The following is a 13,537-nucleotide window of genomic DNA, read 5'->3' on the forward strand; positions in this document are numbered from 1 at the left end:
CCAGTATATTTTTCATTTCATTGTCATTTTCATTTCTTGAAGTCTGACTTGGTTCTTTTTATTTTCCATGTATGTCCTTAACATGTTCATGCCCTGATCCTGTTAAGGCTTTCTTTTAAGCTTGACAGGATCAGAGCAGCCTGAATTTATGAATAACCTGGAGCAGTAGAGACAATGTGCCTCTAGTTCACTCTAGCTGGTAAGAATACAAATTATGGGGGCACCTGGGTAGCTCAGATGGTTAAGCGTCTGACTTCAGCTCAGGTCATGATCTTGCGGACCGTGAGTTTGAGCCCCGCGTCGGGCTCTGTGCAGACAGCTCAGAGCCTAGAGCCTATTTCAGATTCTGTGCCTCCCTCTCTCTCTGCCCCTCCCCTGCTCATGCTCTGTCTCTCTCTCTGTCTCAGAAATAAATAAACGTTAAAAAATATTAAAAAAAAAAAAAGAATACAAATTATGTCTGGCCCTGTGAGAAGTGTTTTACCCGTACCTTTCCAGTGCTTTTCTCACGTACACACGCTGATATACTAGTCAGCTGAAGACACAGTGGGAACCACCGGCATATTTCCAGAGTTCTTTTATTTCCAGTAATTTGTTTGCAAATTCTAATCATCATGACCTTCCCCCATTCTCAACTCTGTCTTTTCAACTCAGGGAAACCTCTAGGTTCAGTTTTGGTTTCCCCTACCTGCACTATGGCCTGGAAACACCATACAGTAAAGTAGAGCAATCACAGAGCTCATCTTCTCTGCCCCACTGCCCTTTTTCTTTCTTGTTTTACTTACTTCATTTTGACATCTAGCTATTTAAAGCAAACCAATGTGTTAGTGTCGCAAAGCTGCTGTAACAACGTACCATAAACTGGGTGGCTTAAACAACAGAAATATATTGTCCCACAGTCCTGGAAGTTGGAAGTCCAAAATCAAGGTGTTGGCAGAACTGGTTCCATTTGAGGGCTTTACTGTAAAGGGAGGATTTGTTCTACCTTGACTTGTAGGTGCTCATCTTCTCCTTGTCTCTCTACATCATCTTTATGAATGTCTGTGTCCAAACTTCCCCTTCTTATGAGGACATCAGTTATACTGGATTAGGGCTCATTCTAATGGCCTCATTAAATTTGATTGCCTCTATAAAGACCCTAAAATCAGCCCTAAAATCCTATTGATAATTGTTAAATTGATGTCTATAAAAATCAGTTTAGTATAATGGCTAGAGGTGAGGACAGTGGAATCAGACTGCCTGGGTTTGATTATGGTGCTACCACTTCCTAGTTCTTTGTCTTAATATCCTCATCTATTAAAACATCTATGAACATACTAATTTTACAGAAATAGTGTAAAAATACATAGTGCCTGCTAAATAATATACCTTCACTAAATGTTATAATGTTAAACTTAATATAACTAACAATAAATGTTAGTTAACACAGTAGTTAGAAAAAATCTCATCATTAGAACATGAGTAGTTACCTAAACCAACAGAAAGCTTGAATGGCCTTGATGAAGGAGATTAGAGAATTTACATACAAAGACCACTTCATTGATTCCATTTTCCGTGATGTCAGAAGTACTATCTTCTAGCTTTTTAAGCTTAGAGTCTTTCCTTAGTGGCCCCCTCTCTACGTTTTTACATATAGCTGCCAAAGCTCAGTTTTCTAAACCTCACTTTAAGTCACTTCTCTGCTTCAGAATCTATAAAATCTACTCACAGATTGCCATATTAAAATCTAGATTCCTTTGCCTGGTTTCCGAAGACTTTTGAAAACCCAGCAGTGTCTTGGCACAACTTTATCTCCTAGTCTACTTTACACTTGATCTTAGAAGACTGAGAAGTGATCTCTCCTAGTCTACTTTAGCCTCTTCTTTACTGGGCAGGCTATTGTCTTCTATCCTCCTTTCAAGACATGTCCATTCCGGGGGGATTTCCAGCCTTATTTGCTGCAGGCATCTATCACCCTTTTCACTTGTTATTTTCCACCCTTCTCTTTCTAGTGCCTAAATAGCATTCATTGTCCAGTTCAAATCTTTCATTCATTTACACTTATTTACATGAACATTTATAAACATGTCTTCCATGGAACATGCTGCTCTGGCTGTTAAGGATTCAGGATCAACTGGAAGTAAAGGAACATTCCTGACTGCTGCATTTACCAGAGCTCTCCTTTCTCTAAACCTTTAGTAAAATTGCAGTAAGTTTCAGTACTTATTTTTGTATTGTTTTATCTATATTAGTTCTGTTTCATGTCTTCATTCAATAGATATTTTTTGTACAATTATTCTTTACTAGGCAGTCTGCTAATGATACAGTGGTAAAGACAGACATAGTTCCTCATGGAAATAAAAGTCTGGTAGAGAAAACAGTGAAGAAGGTTCAATTACAGATGTAATGAGTATTACACAAACAATGTGTAGAATCTAGAGATGTTTATAACAGGGAGAATTACCCCAGTTGCTTATCTGACAAAATGTCATCTAAGCTGATTCCGGAAAAATGAGTACGAGTTAGATAAGTAATGAATAGGGAAAGTATGCATCAATAAGGAAATAGCTTGTGCAAAGGCTTTAGGGCAAAAGAGAATATAATTGAGAGAATAAGGAAGACTATGGGTATCAACAAAGAATAATAAGTAAGAGGAAAAATGGAATAATGCCATGAATAAAAGAAATGACCTTTTCAACTACAAAGTGAAGCAGAATTATTAGCCACAACATAACTCAAATGTCGAAGAATTGTGAGAGAAAAAAAGTGAGACTTGAAATAAACAAACATAAAATATGACTTGAAATAAAAACTGAATTAGAAGGAAATCAGTCTGCCAAATCAGATAAGAAAAATAAGTGATATATAGCTGGTAAACCTTATTGAAAACAAACTGTAATAAAGAATAAGAAATACAGTTACTGTTTTTGAAAAAAGATATCTGAACCTGCACAACTGTAAACCTAGGGGACAGATAAAGACAGATAATATTAATGGCAGTTGTTGTCATAAATGTCTAGGTGTTACTGAAAAAACTATGGAGGCCTCACAGCTTTTTACAGATGTACCTTTATAAACAAATACAAAACACCATCTTGGAAACACCAAGGATGTTGAGGATGACATCTGATCATCTTACTTCTGGACAATATGCCACAACTTCTTGCCACAAGGCAAGCATAATGTTCTTATTCATCTTTGTATCTCACACCACAGAATATATTTAATGAATGTGAAATAATAAACGTTCAAATTTGAGAAATAAATGTATTTTCAAAGCATCTCTTTTAAGAGTATTAAGGGCACAAATATATGAAAATAGTTCATTTTAAAGATGTGACTCTACCTAACCTAGTCTAATAGTGTTTGATATTCCAAGATAGGACTATCTCACAAATAAAATCTGCTAATTGTATCACAGGTAAAAAAATAAATAAATAAAGCACACATTCTAGCTACTATTTTCTAGTGTCCAGAAAAAAGTCATTGCACTAAATGCCATAGGTAAAATCTTCACATAGGTTGTTCTCATAATGGTAAGCCCTAAATTAATAAATCCAGTAAGACATTTACGTGATTCTAAGAGAAGGTACAAAATGTTTATCGAATGTACAAATGAATAAGTGGATAAAAGGCTGAATGAAGGGGAAAAAAAGAAAGAAGGAAAAAAATGAAAAAAAAAGAGAGGGAAGGAGGAAATTACTTTATACCAGGAAATAGTGGAAGGAGTAATTGGGAAGTTTCCATCCTGTCTAATAAAACAACAAATTTTAACCATTATTATAACAAACTAAGTTTCAAAATAAGATTTTTCTTTTCTTTTTTTTTTTTTTTAAGATTTTTCTTTTAAACCACAATGATAATACTATTGGACATTTTAGAATGGATTTTAAGAAATTTAAATTTAAGAAAGGCTTCACAGGGCAAATAGGCAATGAATAGTTTACATAATTCTGTTAATGTATGTGTAGCATGCAAAATTTCATCTTAGTTATAAAACACAGCTTAATTCAAGACGAAAACATTCATTTGCTTTTGAAACCTTAATTAAAATTCATTTTGGGAGTTAATGGTTAGACGTTAAGTATAGTCCAAAACAAGGTATACTTACAATAGGAGGGGAAAATGAAAAGATCCCACCACTAATATTACAGATATAAAGTTAATTTTATACCTTAATCAAAATGTAAATCTATCACTGATTATCAAAAGCACAATCAATGATACATCTAATGACTAAGTAAATCACATATATAACATCTTGATTTTCTGTCATGAAATTCCTCATCCTTGATCTAAGTCATACAGTATTATGGGCTGATTTCACTGTCAATTAACTAAAAAATGAAATTTACATATAATAACAATATTTTTCATCTTCAATTATGTATTTAACAATGAAAAACATTCCTTCATGGTAAATCTTACCTCATTGTATCTGTTACTGGGAATTTTGATACTGGTTTTCCGAACTTCCATATCAACCACCAGACCTTGAACTACTGGCAATGTATACTGGTAATTTCTGAAGTCCTGGGCAAAAGCAGATTGAAATGGAATAAAGAATTCATCAATGGTAAGATCTGACTGATAGTAGTAAAATCAGAACAAAAGGAAAGAATGTGAAAATTAAAAGAACTCATTTATTTAAATAATAAGGAAATGTATAATGAAAACCCTCATGTGTATATTCTAGCTCTCCAATTAGACTATAAACTCTTATAAGGAAGAAGACCAGTTGCATATACCCTCTATATATTATATTAAACAAATATTTGAATGCTTATTCTGCTTTAACACCACTTAACATTTTCTGGATGTTACCTGCCTCCTCCCTCTAAAGTAAGCTCCAAGAAGGTATGGACTCTCACTTGTCTTCTTGTTATATCCCAAATGCCTGGAACAGCCTAGGCACCCAATGAGTATTTGTAGGGTAAAACATACATATACACACACCACATCCAGTGTGGCTGAAGCAAAGTGATGAAGAGTGCAAGGAGCTGATGTCAAAGTGACAGCATACAGCTAGATTTCATATGGTCTTGGAGGCCACCACAAACACCTGTGCCTTTACTGTGAGATTTTTGACCTATTTTAACAGATCTCTCTGGCTTCTCTGTAAATAGATGGTAAGGGAACAAGAATAGAAAGAAGGAGATCAGATAAATGTAACAAAAATAATTCAGGCAAGAGACAGTGATAATTTAGACCAAAGTGTTACCAATTCAAAAACTGGTGAGAAGTTATCAGATTCCGGGTACATTTTGAAGGGGAAACTGAGAATATCTGTCACTGGATTGAATATGGAATGTGGAAAAAAAAAGCAAAATCAAAGATGATTATGAATTATATGGACTGGGCAACTACAAGACTGCCATTTACTGAGAGGCAGAACACAGTGGGAAAGGGAAGGTAGCAAGTCAGAAGGCTGCAGGAGAAGAACCAAGAAAGAAAGGTGTCCAAAGAAACTAAGAAATGAAAATGTATAGATACGGGTAAGTTGGATGTAACTGTGTGAAAATTATCTTCTGATTGTTTCTATTTACTCAGGGAAACTGGGGCTGGGACATCAGCAAAAAGTGAGAAAAGGAGAGGAGACACTGGAAATTTGAGAAAACATGAGAATAGGAATGTGTTATGGACCAGGAAAGATTGTCAGGTAGGTCTGAGAGTTTCCTAATGGTATTGGTCATGAATCTAAAGCGAGACTGGGGGTGCCTGGGTGCTGAGTTGGTTGAGCATCTGACTTCACCTCAGATCATGATCTTGCGGTTTGTGGGTTCGAGCCCCGTGTCGGGCTCTGTGCTGACAGCTCAGAGCCTGGAGCCTGCTTCCAATTCTGTGTCTCCCTCTCTCTCTCTCTGCCCCTCTCCTGCTCACATTTTGTTTCTGTCTCTCAAAAATAAATAAATATTTAAAAAAAAATTTTTTTTAAGTAAGACCAGTAAATAGGTGACTCTTTTTGTCTTCATCCACATGCAGGCCTGAATAAAGTTACAAATGAAGGAAGAAGTAGATCCACACAGGTATGTCGACTGACTTTTGATAAGGGTGTAAAGGCGAGTAAATGAAGAAAGGATAGTCTTTTTAACAAACGGTACTAAAACAATTGGACATATGAACGAAGGGTTTCCAACAATGTCTCACAATCATAAAATTTAACTAAAAAGGAACCACAGAACTAAGTATAAGGCATAAAAATAAAACCATAAGCCTTCTACAAAAAAACATGGGAGAAAATATTTGTGATGTCATTCTAGTCAATAAGTTCTTAGATATCATATAAAAAGCATGCTCCATAGAAAATAAATTATACTTCAACAAAATGAAAAATTTTTGTTCTGTGAAAGACACTGTTAACAGAGTAAAAAGAGAGACCATAGACTAGGAGAAAATACAACAAATGATACAAATCTACCAAAGGACTTACATTTAGAATACATGAAAAACTCTCAAAACTCAACAAGAAAACAACAACCATATTTTTAAATGGGCAAAATCTGAGTACTCACTAAAGAAGATATAAAGAGGGCAAATTAGCACATGAAAAATGCTCTGAATCACTCATCTTAAGAAGCATAGAAGTTAAAATCACAAAGGTTAAAACCACTAAACTCCTACTGGAATTGTAAAAATTGAAAACAAAAAAGAAATAAATACTGGGCAAAAAAAGAATTCTTGTATATTACTTGTGAATGTAAACTGCTACAGGCATGTTGGAAAACAATTTCACAGTTCTTTATAACAATAAATGTACAATATGGCAAAACTAAGGTTCACACAAAATTTCATACATGAATGTTTACAGCAGCTTTATTCATAGTCACCAAAAACTAGAAACAACCCACAGATCCATCTACAGGTAAACAGACAAACTGTGGTTCATAATGCAACTGAATACTATATAGCAATAAAGACAAACGAACTACTGATGCTAAGTTTACCAGAATATGCCACCCCAAAATATGCCTCTGTTATTCACTGTTTGGCCAGTCTAATTTTTAGGGCCTCAGCCAAAGAACCAAAGATGAGTACAGGAAAAAGATTTTTATTTCCTTAACAACATAAATAACAACAAAGATGAACTGGAAATGCATGATGATGAGTGAAAGAAGCTAGACTCAAACGGCTATGTACTGCATAATTCCAATTATATGATAATCTAAAAAAGCTAAAACTGTAGGGAAAGAGGATCAATGGTTACCAGACATTAGGGGTGCACCAGCAAATTTTCTGGAATGATAGAACTCTTCTGTATCCCAATTGCAACAGTGGTAGTAACATAACTCTACATTTGTCAAAACTCTTAGAAGTATATACTCCATAAAAGGTGAACTTTACTGTATATAAATTTAAAAAAGTTTTTTTTAATTAAGAGGTAGATTTAACCAGGGTTTACATTTTGCTGGGCTAATAAAACAGAGGGTAAGATGCAGAAAGGGCCTGGAATCATTTAAAATAAAAGTGATTTTAATGATGAAACCATGGAATCTTTTTTTTTTTTTTTTTTTAATTTTTTTTTTTTTTCAACGTTTATTTATTTTTGGGACAGAGAGAGACAGAGCATGAACGGGGGAGGGGCAGAGAGAGAGGGAGACACAGAGTTGGAAACAGGCTCCAGGCTCTGAGCCATCAGCCCAGAGCCCGACGCGGGGCTTGAACTCACGGACCGTGAGATCGTGACCTGGCTGAAGTCGGACGCCTAACCGACTGCGCCACCCAGGCGCCCCGAAACCATGGAATCTTAAGACAGGAAAGGAGAAAAATAGAGGGAGTGAGAGGTAGTAGAAAAGTGTTGGAATCAATAGATTGGTAAATTCTGTTAAACTAGAGACAGAGAAGGTGGTAAAAGGGTTCAAAACAAGTCTCTTCCATATGTGCTATTTTGGTATGTGGACTCTTTTGAGCTGAAGGCAATTAAGACCCTGCAGGGTCAAGAGAATTTTGCCCTGTCTTAACTACCTAGAAGAATCTAAATTGGGGGTCTTTCTCAGAATTAGAGTTATTATTAGAGATAAATTTTATCTGAGTGACCCATCTGTATGGTAGGGCATACATCTAATTGCCAAGCAGCTGCTCTTCTTATTGCCCTGTAAATGGCTCTCCTCCCTTTGGCAGCCCCAGGCCCCTACCCCATTCTTCAGCTCAGGAGGAATTTTACCTTTCTGTCTATGAACCCCTCATGTATGTGAGGTTTTCATATATACAAAGTTAGATTTAATTTTCTCCTGTTAATCTGTCTTATGTCAATTTAATTTTTAGACCAGCTAGAAGAATCTTTGAAAAATAGAGAAAAATTATCCTCTCTGACAGTGGAGATGGAGAATAAGATGCTTCAGGAGATAATCCACCAGAAGTTTGTATAAATGAACTGATACAGGCAATAAAAACCATAGGCTTCTGTTACTGGATTACAGGATAAATAGCTCCTTTTCTTTCCAAAGCAGATTACAATCGGTAAAATAAATAAATAAATAAGTAAGTAAGTAAGTAAGTAAGTAAGTAAGTAAGTAAGTAAATAATCTTGTCAGGGTGCCTGGGTGGCTCAATTAAGTGTCCGACTCTTGATTTTGGCTTGAGTCATGATCCTACGGCTCATGGGATCAAGCACAGCATCAGGCTTTGTGCTAACAGTGAGGAGCCTGCTTGGGATTTTCCCTCTCTCTCTCTCTGCCCCTCCCCTGCTCATTCTCTCTCTCTCTCTCTCCCTCCCTCCCAATAAATAAACCTAAAAAAAAAAATTATCTCATCAAAAATGTGACTAAAAACTAAAGTTACCAGGAGTGACAAAGTGATGGGGACTGAAGTAGAAGGAGGGAAATGGAGAGGGAGAAAGACAGAGACAGAGAGACAGAGAGACAGAGAGACAGAGAGAGAGGGAGGGAGGGAGGGAGGGAGGGAAAGGAAGATAAAGCGGGAGAGGGCGATCTTATAGATTAAAATATAATTTTAAAATTTTCACTTCTGGGAGTGCCTAGCTGGCTCAGTTGGTAGAGCATGTGACTCTTGATCTCTGGTCATGAGTTCAAGCCCAACACTGGGGATAGAGATTACTTAAAAAAATAAAAAATAAATTAAAAGAATAAAATTTCCATTTCAGGACAAAATAGAGAAAAGGGGACTGAATTTACCTTCCTGCCTGAAACAACCCAAAACTACACAGAACATATGAAACAATGATTTTCAAGACACTGAACCTCAGACAACAAAGGACAGTGATCCTTAAAAGGCAGGAAGCAAACAAGATGAGCTCTGTGATTGTACAGGTTATGCCTCTAGAGAGTTTTACAAGCTCAGGTGCAGGAAGGGAGAACCCAGGCAGAGGCTGACAGATTTCCTGAGTTGAGGAAACAAAACCAAGACTCCAGGAAAACCACGGTAGCTATACTTCACAGGACAGAGCATCAGAGAGGAAAAAACTGCAAAGAACTCCAAAGACTTGCAGAGGGTCTCACTCCAGAATTCAGAAAAGTTCTGATTAGCAAATGTGTCTGAGGAAACTTCTTGAGGCCGGTGAAAAAACTATTTGAAATGATTATCAGAAACACTGTCTGGTACACAGGTCTGGGAATAGTGCCTACTCCTAAAAACCACAGAGGAAAACCTCATATTCCATGAGCATTAGGTAGAGTATTACTGTATAATAAACAATTTCACTGGACTTTGCTCCTGGTTCCTGAGAGGTAGCCTCTAAACCCTTGGAATTTCCTGAGTGATAGGAGTGTCTGTTATTCAGTGGTGGATCCCTGATAGTCTATGTTAATTTAGTGAATCATAATAGGTCCCTAGATAGTTTATCCTAACAAGATGACCCAAGGTGGGAGCTAGCCATCCTAGAAAGATCAGCCATGTGATAAGAGGATGGGGCTTTGAGGCACATGATATCGGGGGCTCAAGACTGAGTTCAATCACATGACCAATGGCTCAATCATCATGCCTAATAAGGAAACTCCAATAAAAACTCAGGACACAAAAGCTCCGGTGTTTATTCTGTGCATATTGTTATATATCAACATACCAGCAGGGTGACATGTCCCAGAGGGCACAGAAGCTTCTTGGGTGGGGCCCTCCCAGACTTTGTACTCTGTGACTCTTCTCTCCACTGGCCCTAATTTGTATTTCCTTTACTACAATAAAACTGTAATCTATACTATACAGTATAGTATATATACTTTGCTGAGTTCTGTGAATAATTCTAGTGAATTATCAAAACTGAGAGAGTAGTGGGAATGCTAACATTTGTATCCAGTTAGTCAGAAGTATGCGTAGCCTGGGACTTGACCCTGGTGTCTGAAGTAACAACAATCTGGTAAAGAAATGTGCCTTTAATCTGTGAAGTTTGGCCTAATTCCAAATAGGGCCCAAAGTCATTACAAGTACTCCGAAGGGTCTTGCCTTAGTGCTGAGGAATAATCAGCACTACAGTAAACAAGACTTTGGTTCCACCTTACAAATCTTAAAAATCAAGACTTGCAAGAATCAAATTTAAAAATATCGGGGCACCTGGGTGGCTGAGTCAGTTAAGTGTCCAATTCTTGACTTTGGCTTGGGTCATGCTCTTACTGTTTGTGAGTTCCAGTCCCACATTGGGCTCTGTGCTGATGGTGTGGGTCCTGCTTGGGATTCTCTGTCTCCCTTTCTCTCTGCCCCTCCCTGCTCATTTTCTCTCTCAAAAATAAATAAATAAACATCAAAAAAATTTTTAAGGGGCACATAGATGGCTCAGTCGGTTAAGCGTCCAACTTTGGCTCAGATCATGATCTCATGGTTTGTGAGCTTGAGACCCACATCAGGCTCTGAATCAGCTCAGAGCCCACTTCAGATTCTGTGTCTCCCCCTCTCTTTGCCCTTCCCCTGCTTACACTTGCTGTCTCTCTCTCTCTCACAAAATAAACATTAAAAAATTTTTTTTTTAAATACCAAGCATGCAAAAGCAGGAAAATACAACTCAAAATAAGAGGGGGAGGGTGCCTGGGTGGCTCAGCTGGCTAAGCATCCAACTCTTGATCTTGGCTCAGGTCATGATCTCAGCTCAGGTCATGATCTCACAGTTTGTGAGATGGAGCCCTGCGATGGGCTCTGTGCTGACAGCACAGAACCTGCTTGGGATTCTCTTTCTCCATGTCTCTCCGCCCCTCCTCCACTTGCACATGTGCTCACGCTCTCTCACTCTCTCTCTAAAATAAATAAATAAACTTAAAAAAAAAAAAAAAGAGGGAGAATTAATCATTGGAAACTGAGCCAGAATTGATAGAGATGTTAGAATTACCAACAAGGACACTATAGTAGTTACTATATACTCCAGATATTCAAAAAATTAAGTACAAGGAGGATATAGAAAAAGACCTAAGTCAAATTTCTAGAGATGAAAATGACAATGTTTGAGATAACCCCCCAAAAAAGATGTACTTGACAGTTTTAACAAGGCAAAATAAGATTGTTGAACAATAATAACTGTCCAAAATGAAACACAGAGGGAAAAAAAGGAGTATTAGTGAGCTGTGAAACAATTTCAAGAGCCTAATATGTCTATAACACAGAGTCCTTGAAGGAGAAGAGGGAGAGGAAAGAAAATGTTCTTTGATGAAAATTATAAACTCACAAAAATAAGCAGCTCAACGAACTCCAAGTATAAGAAACATGGGGAAAAAAAAACAACAACCCTATATCAAGGTACATAATCAAAGTGCTCAAAACCAGTGATAAAAAGAAACACCTTAGAGCAACCAGAGAAGGAAAAAGCATTATATACAGAGGAACAAAGAGGGAAAATAAAGTCCTCGTCTGAAACAATGCAAACCAGAAGAAACAGTAGAGCGATTATTATTCATCTTTAAGGCACTCAAAGAATACAACTATCAACCTAGAATTCTACATCCAGCAAAAATATCTTTCAAATATGAAGGTAAAATAAAGATGTTAGAAATAAAAATGCTGAATTCCTCACCAGCAGACCCACACTACAAGAAATGTTACAGGAAATCTTTCAGGCAGAAGGGAAATGACACCAGATGGAAATACAGATTTATACAAAGAAATGAAGATCACTGGAAATGGCAACTACATAAGTAAAGCTACAAGAGCTTTTCTTATTATTTAAATCTCTTTAAAAGATAACTGAAACTACAACTACAACGGCAAGACAGAGTGAGGAAATAAATCCAGTCCCAAAAAGCAAGTAAAAAGCTGGGTAAATGTTTTGTTGTTTTTTTTTTGTTGTTGTTTTTTTTTTTTTTTAGTTTACTTATTTATTTTGAGAAAGAGAGAATGAGTGGGGAATAAGCAGAGAGAGGAGAGAGAGAGAATCCCAAGTAGGTTCTGCACTGTCAGTGCAGAGATCATGACCTGAGCCAAAATCAAGAGTTGGATGCTTAACTGACTGAGCCACCAAGGTGCCCCTGGGTAAATGGTTTTTTAAAACACAATCATTACAATACTCTGGAATTAGACCAAAAGCATATAACACACTGAGATGTGTTTCTTCATGAAAACTACCGAACTTCAAACAAGAACAGTAGAGCTGAGTCTGTGATCTTCTTGCTTGGGGCTGTGCCCTAGCCTTCTTAGGTAGTTCAAGGTAGTCTATGAAATAAACTCTGCTACTTGAAGGATCTTACTTGATTTGGAGTGGTGTCAGCTACAGTGGTAATTTCAATGGTTAGTGAAAAGGGAGGGCCAGCAGCTCAGTTAGCCTGAGGTTTGAGGTAAGTAATGAGCAGGCACATTAGCCAAAGATTTAATGAGGAGTTCTGGGAGGTGAGATAGCCACAGAGAGCTTCATAAACTCTCCAAATACCCACAATTGTCCTTAGTCGGTGCACACATACAGCAGAGCCTGTGCATGTGCAAAGGAACATGGGAGATCCTAGCAGAAAGGAAACAAAGTATGAATCCCAGTCCATACACAGATTTATCATAAAAGAATGAATGACTTACTGGCTTGAGATATTTGAACACAATCTCTGACCAATCTTGAGCTAAACAATAAGCTACACAAAGAGGACACCTCTATGATGGCAAGCTTAAAATAAAAACAAAATAGAATGCTAGGTGCTTTAATTGTACATTACCTCTAGTCCTCACAATAATCCTGCAAGGTCACTTAGATAGTAAGTGTATATATAATCAAGGGCTGAAATCCTGTACTGTTTCACTCAAAAGCTCCATATATTTTCCAAAGAATATATGTATGTTTTTCGTTTCCTACAGCATAAATCTTCACCTGCCTGAAGCAGCAGAGGTATGGCTGTTAACAAAAAATGAAATCCTTCTCTTCCTTCTCCTGTACAAATCCCAGTAAGAAAAAAGTAAATAAAAATTCCCAACTTACTGCAAGAAGATTCATGATGGTATGTCCCGTCTCTCCAAACAATGGCTTCCGAAATCTGACACTGAACAGTGGGCACGGATAAACTATGGAAATGAAAAATAATCAGACTAAACTTGACAGCTTAAAATTTTGGCAAAAGAGGTGTCAAAGTTCATAAAGTTTTCAAAATGTAACTGTAATAAAGCATATGAAATTTAGGGCTCAAAAGTATTTAGCATGGTAGCATCA

General features: G+C 37.1%; 1 protein-coding gene and 1 long non-coding RNA gene across 3 annotated transcripts in view; one reads left to right on the plus strand and one right to left on the minus strand.

The window, feature by feature from the left end:
* The window catches only part of ZFYVE9 (zinc finger FYVE-type containing 9), a 212,817-nt gene that overhangs the window by 41,408 nt on the left and 157,872 nt on the right, over positions 1-13,537 (minus strand). For both annotated transcript variants that reach the window (XM_047870988.1, XM_047870987.1), the window contains exons 12-13: positions 13,310-13,392; positions 4,408-4,512 (exon numbers count right to left, since the gene is read on the minus strand). In XM_047870988.1, the coding sequence (XP_047726944.1) occupies positions 4,408-4,512; positions 13,310-13,392 (188 nt within the window). The remainder of the gene's footprint in view (positions 1-4,407; positions 4,513-13,309; positions 13,393-13,537) is intronic.
* On the plus strand, positions 5,238-10,097 carry LOC125172637 (uncharacterized). The gene is made up of 3 exons (XR_007154779.1): positions 5,238-5,638; positions 5,962-6,005; positions 9,080-10,097. It is a non-coding gene; the product is annotated as an uncharacterized LOC125172637 (long non-coding RNA).

Source organism: Prionailurus viverrinus, chromosome C1, assembly GCF_022837055.1.
Source record: "Prionailurus viverrinus isolate Anna chromosome C1, UM_Priviv_1.0, whole genome shotgun sequence".
Taxonomy (NCBI): domain Eukaryota; kingdom Metazoa; phylum Chordata; class Mammalia; order Carnivora; family Felidae; genus Prionailurus; species Prionailurus viverrinus.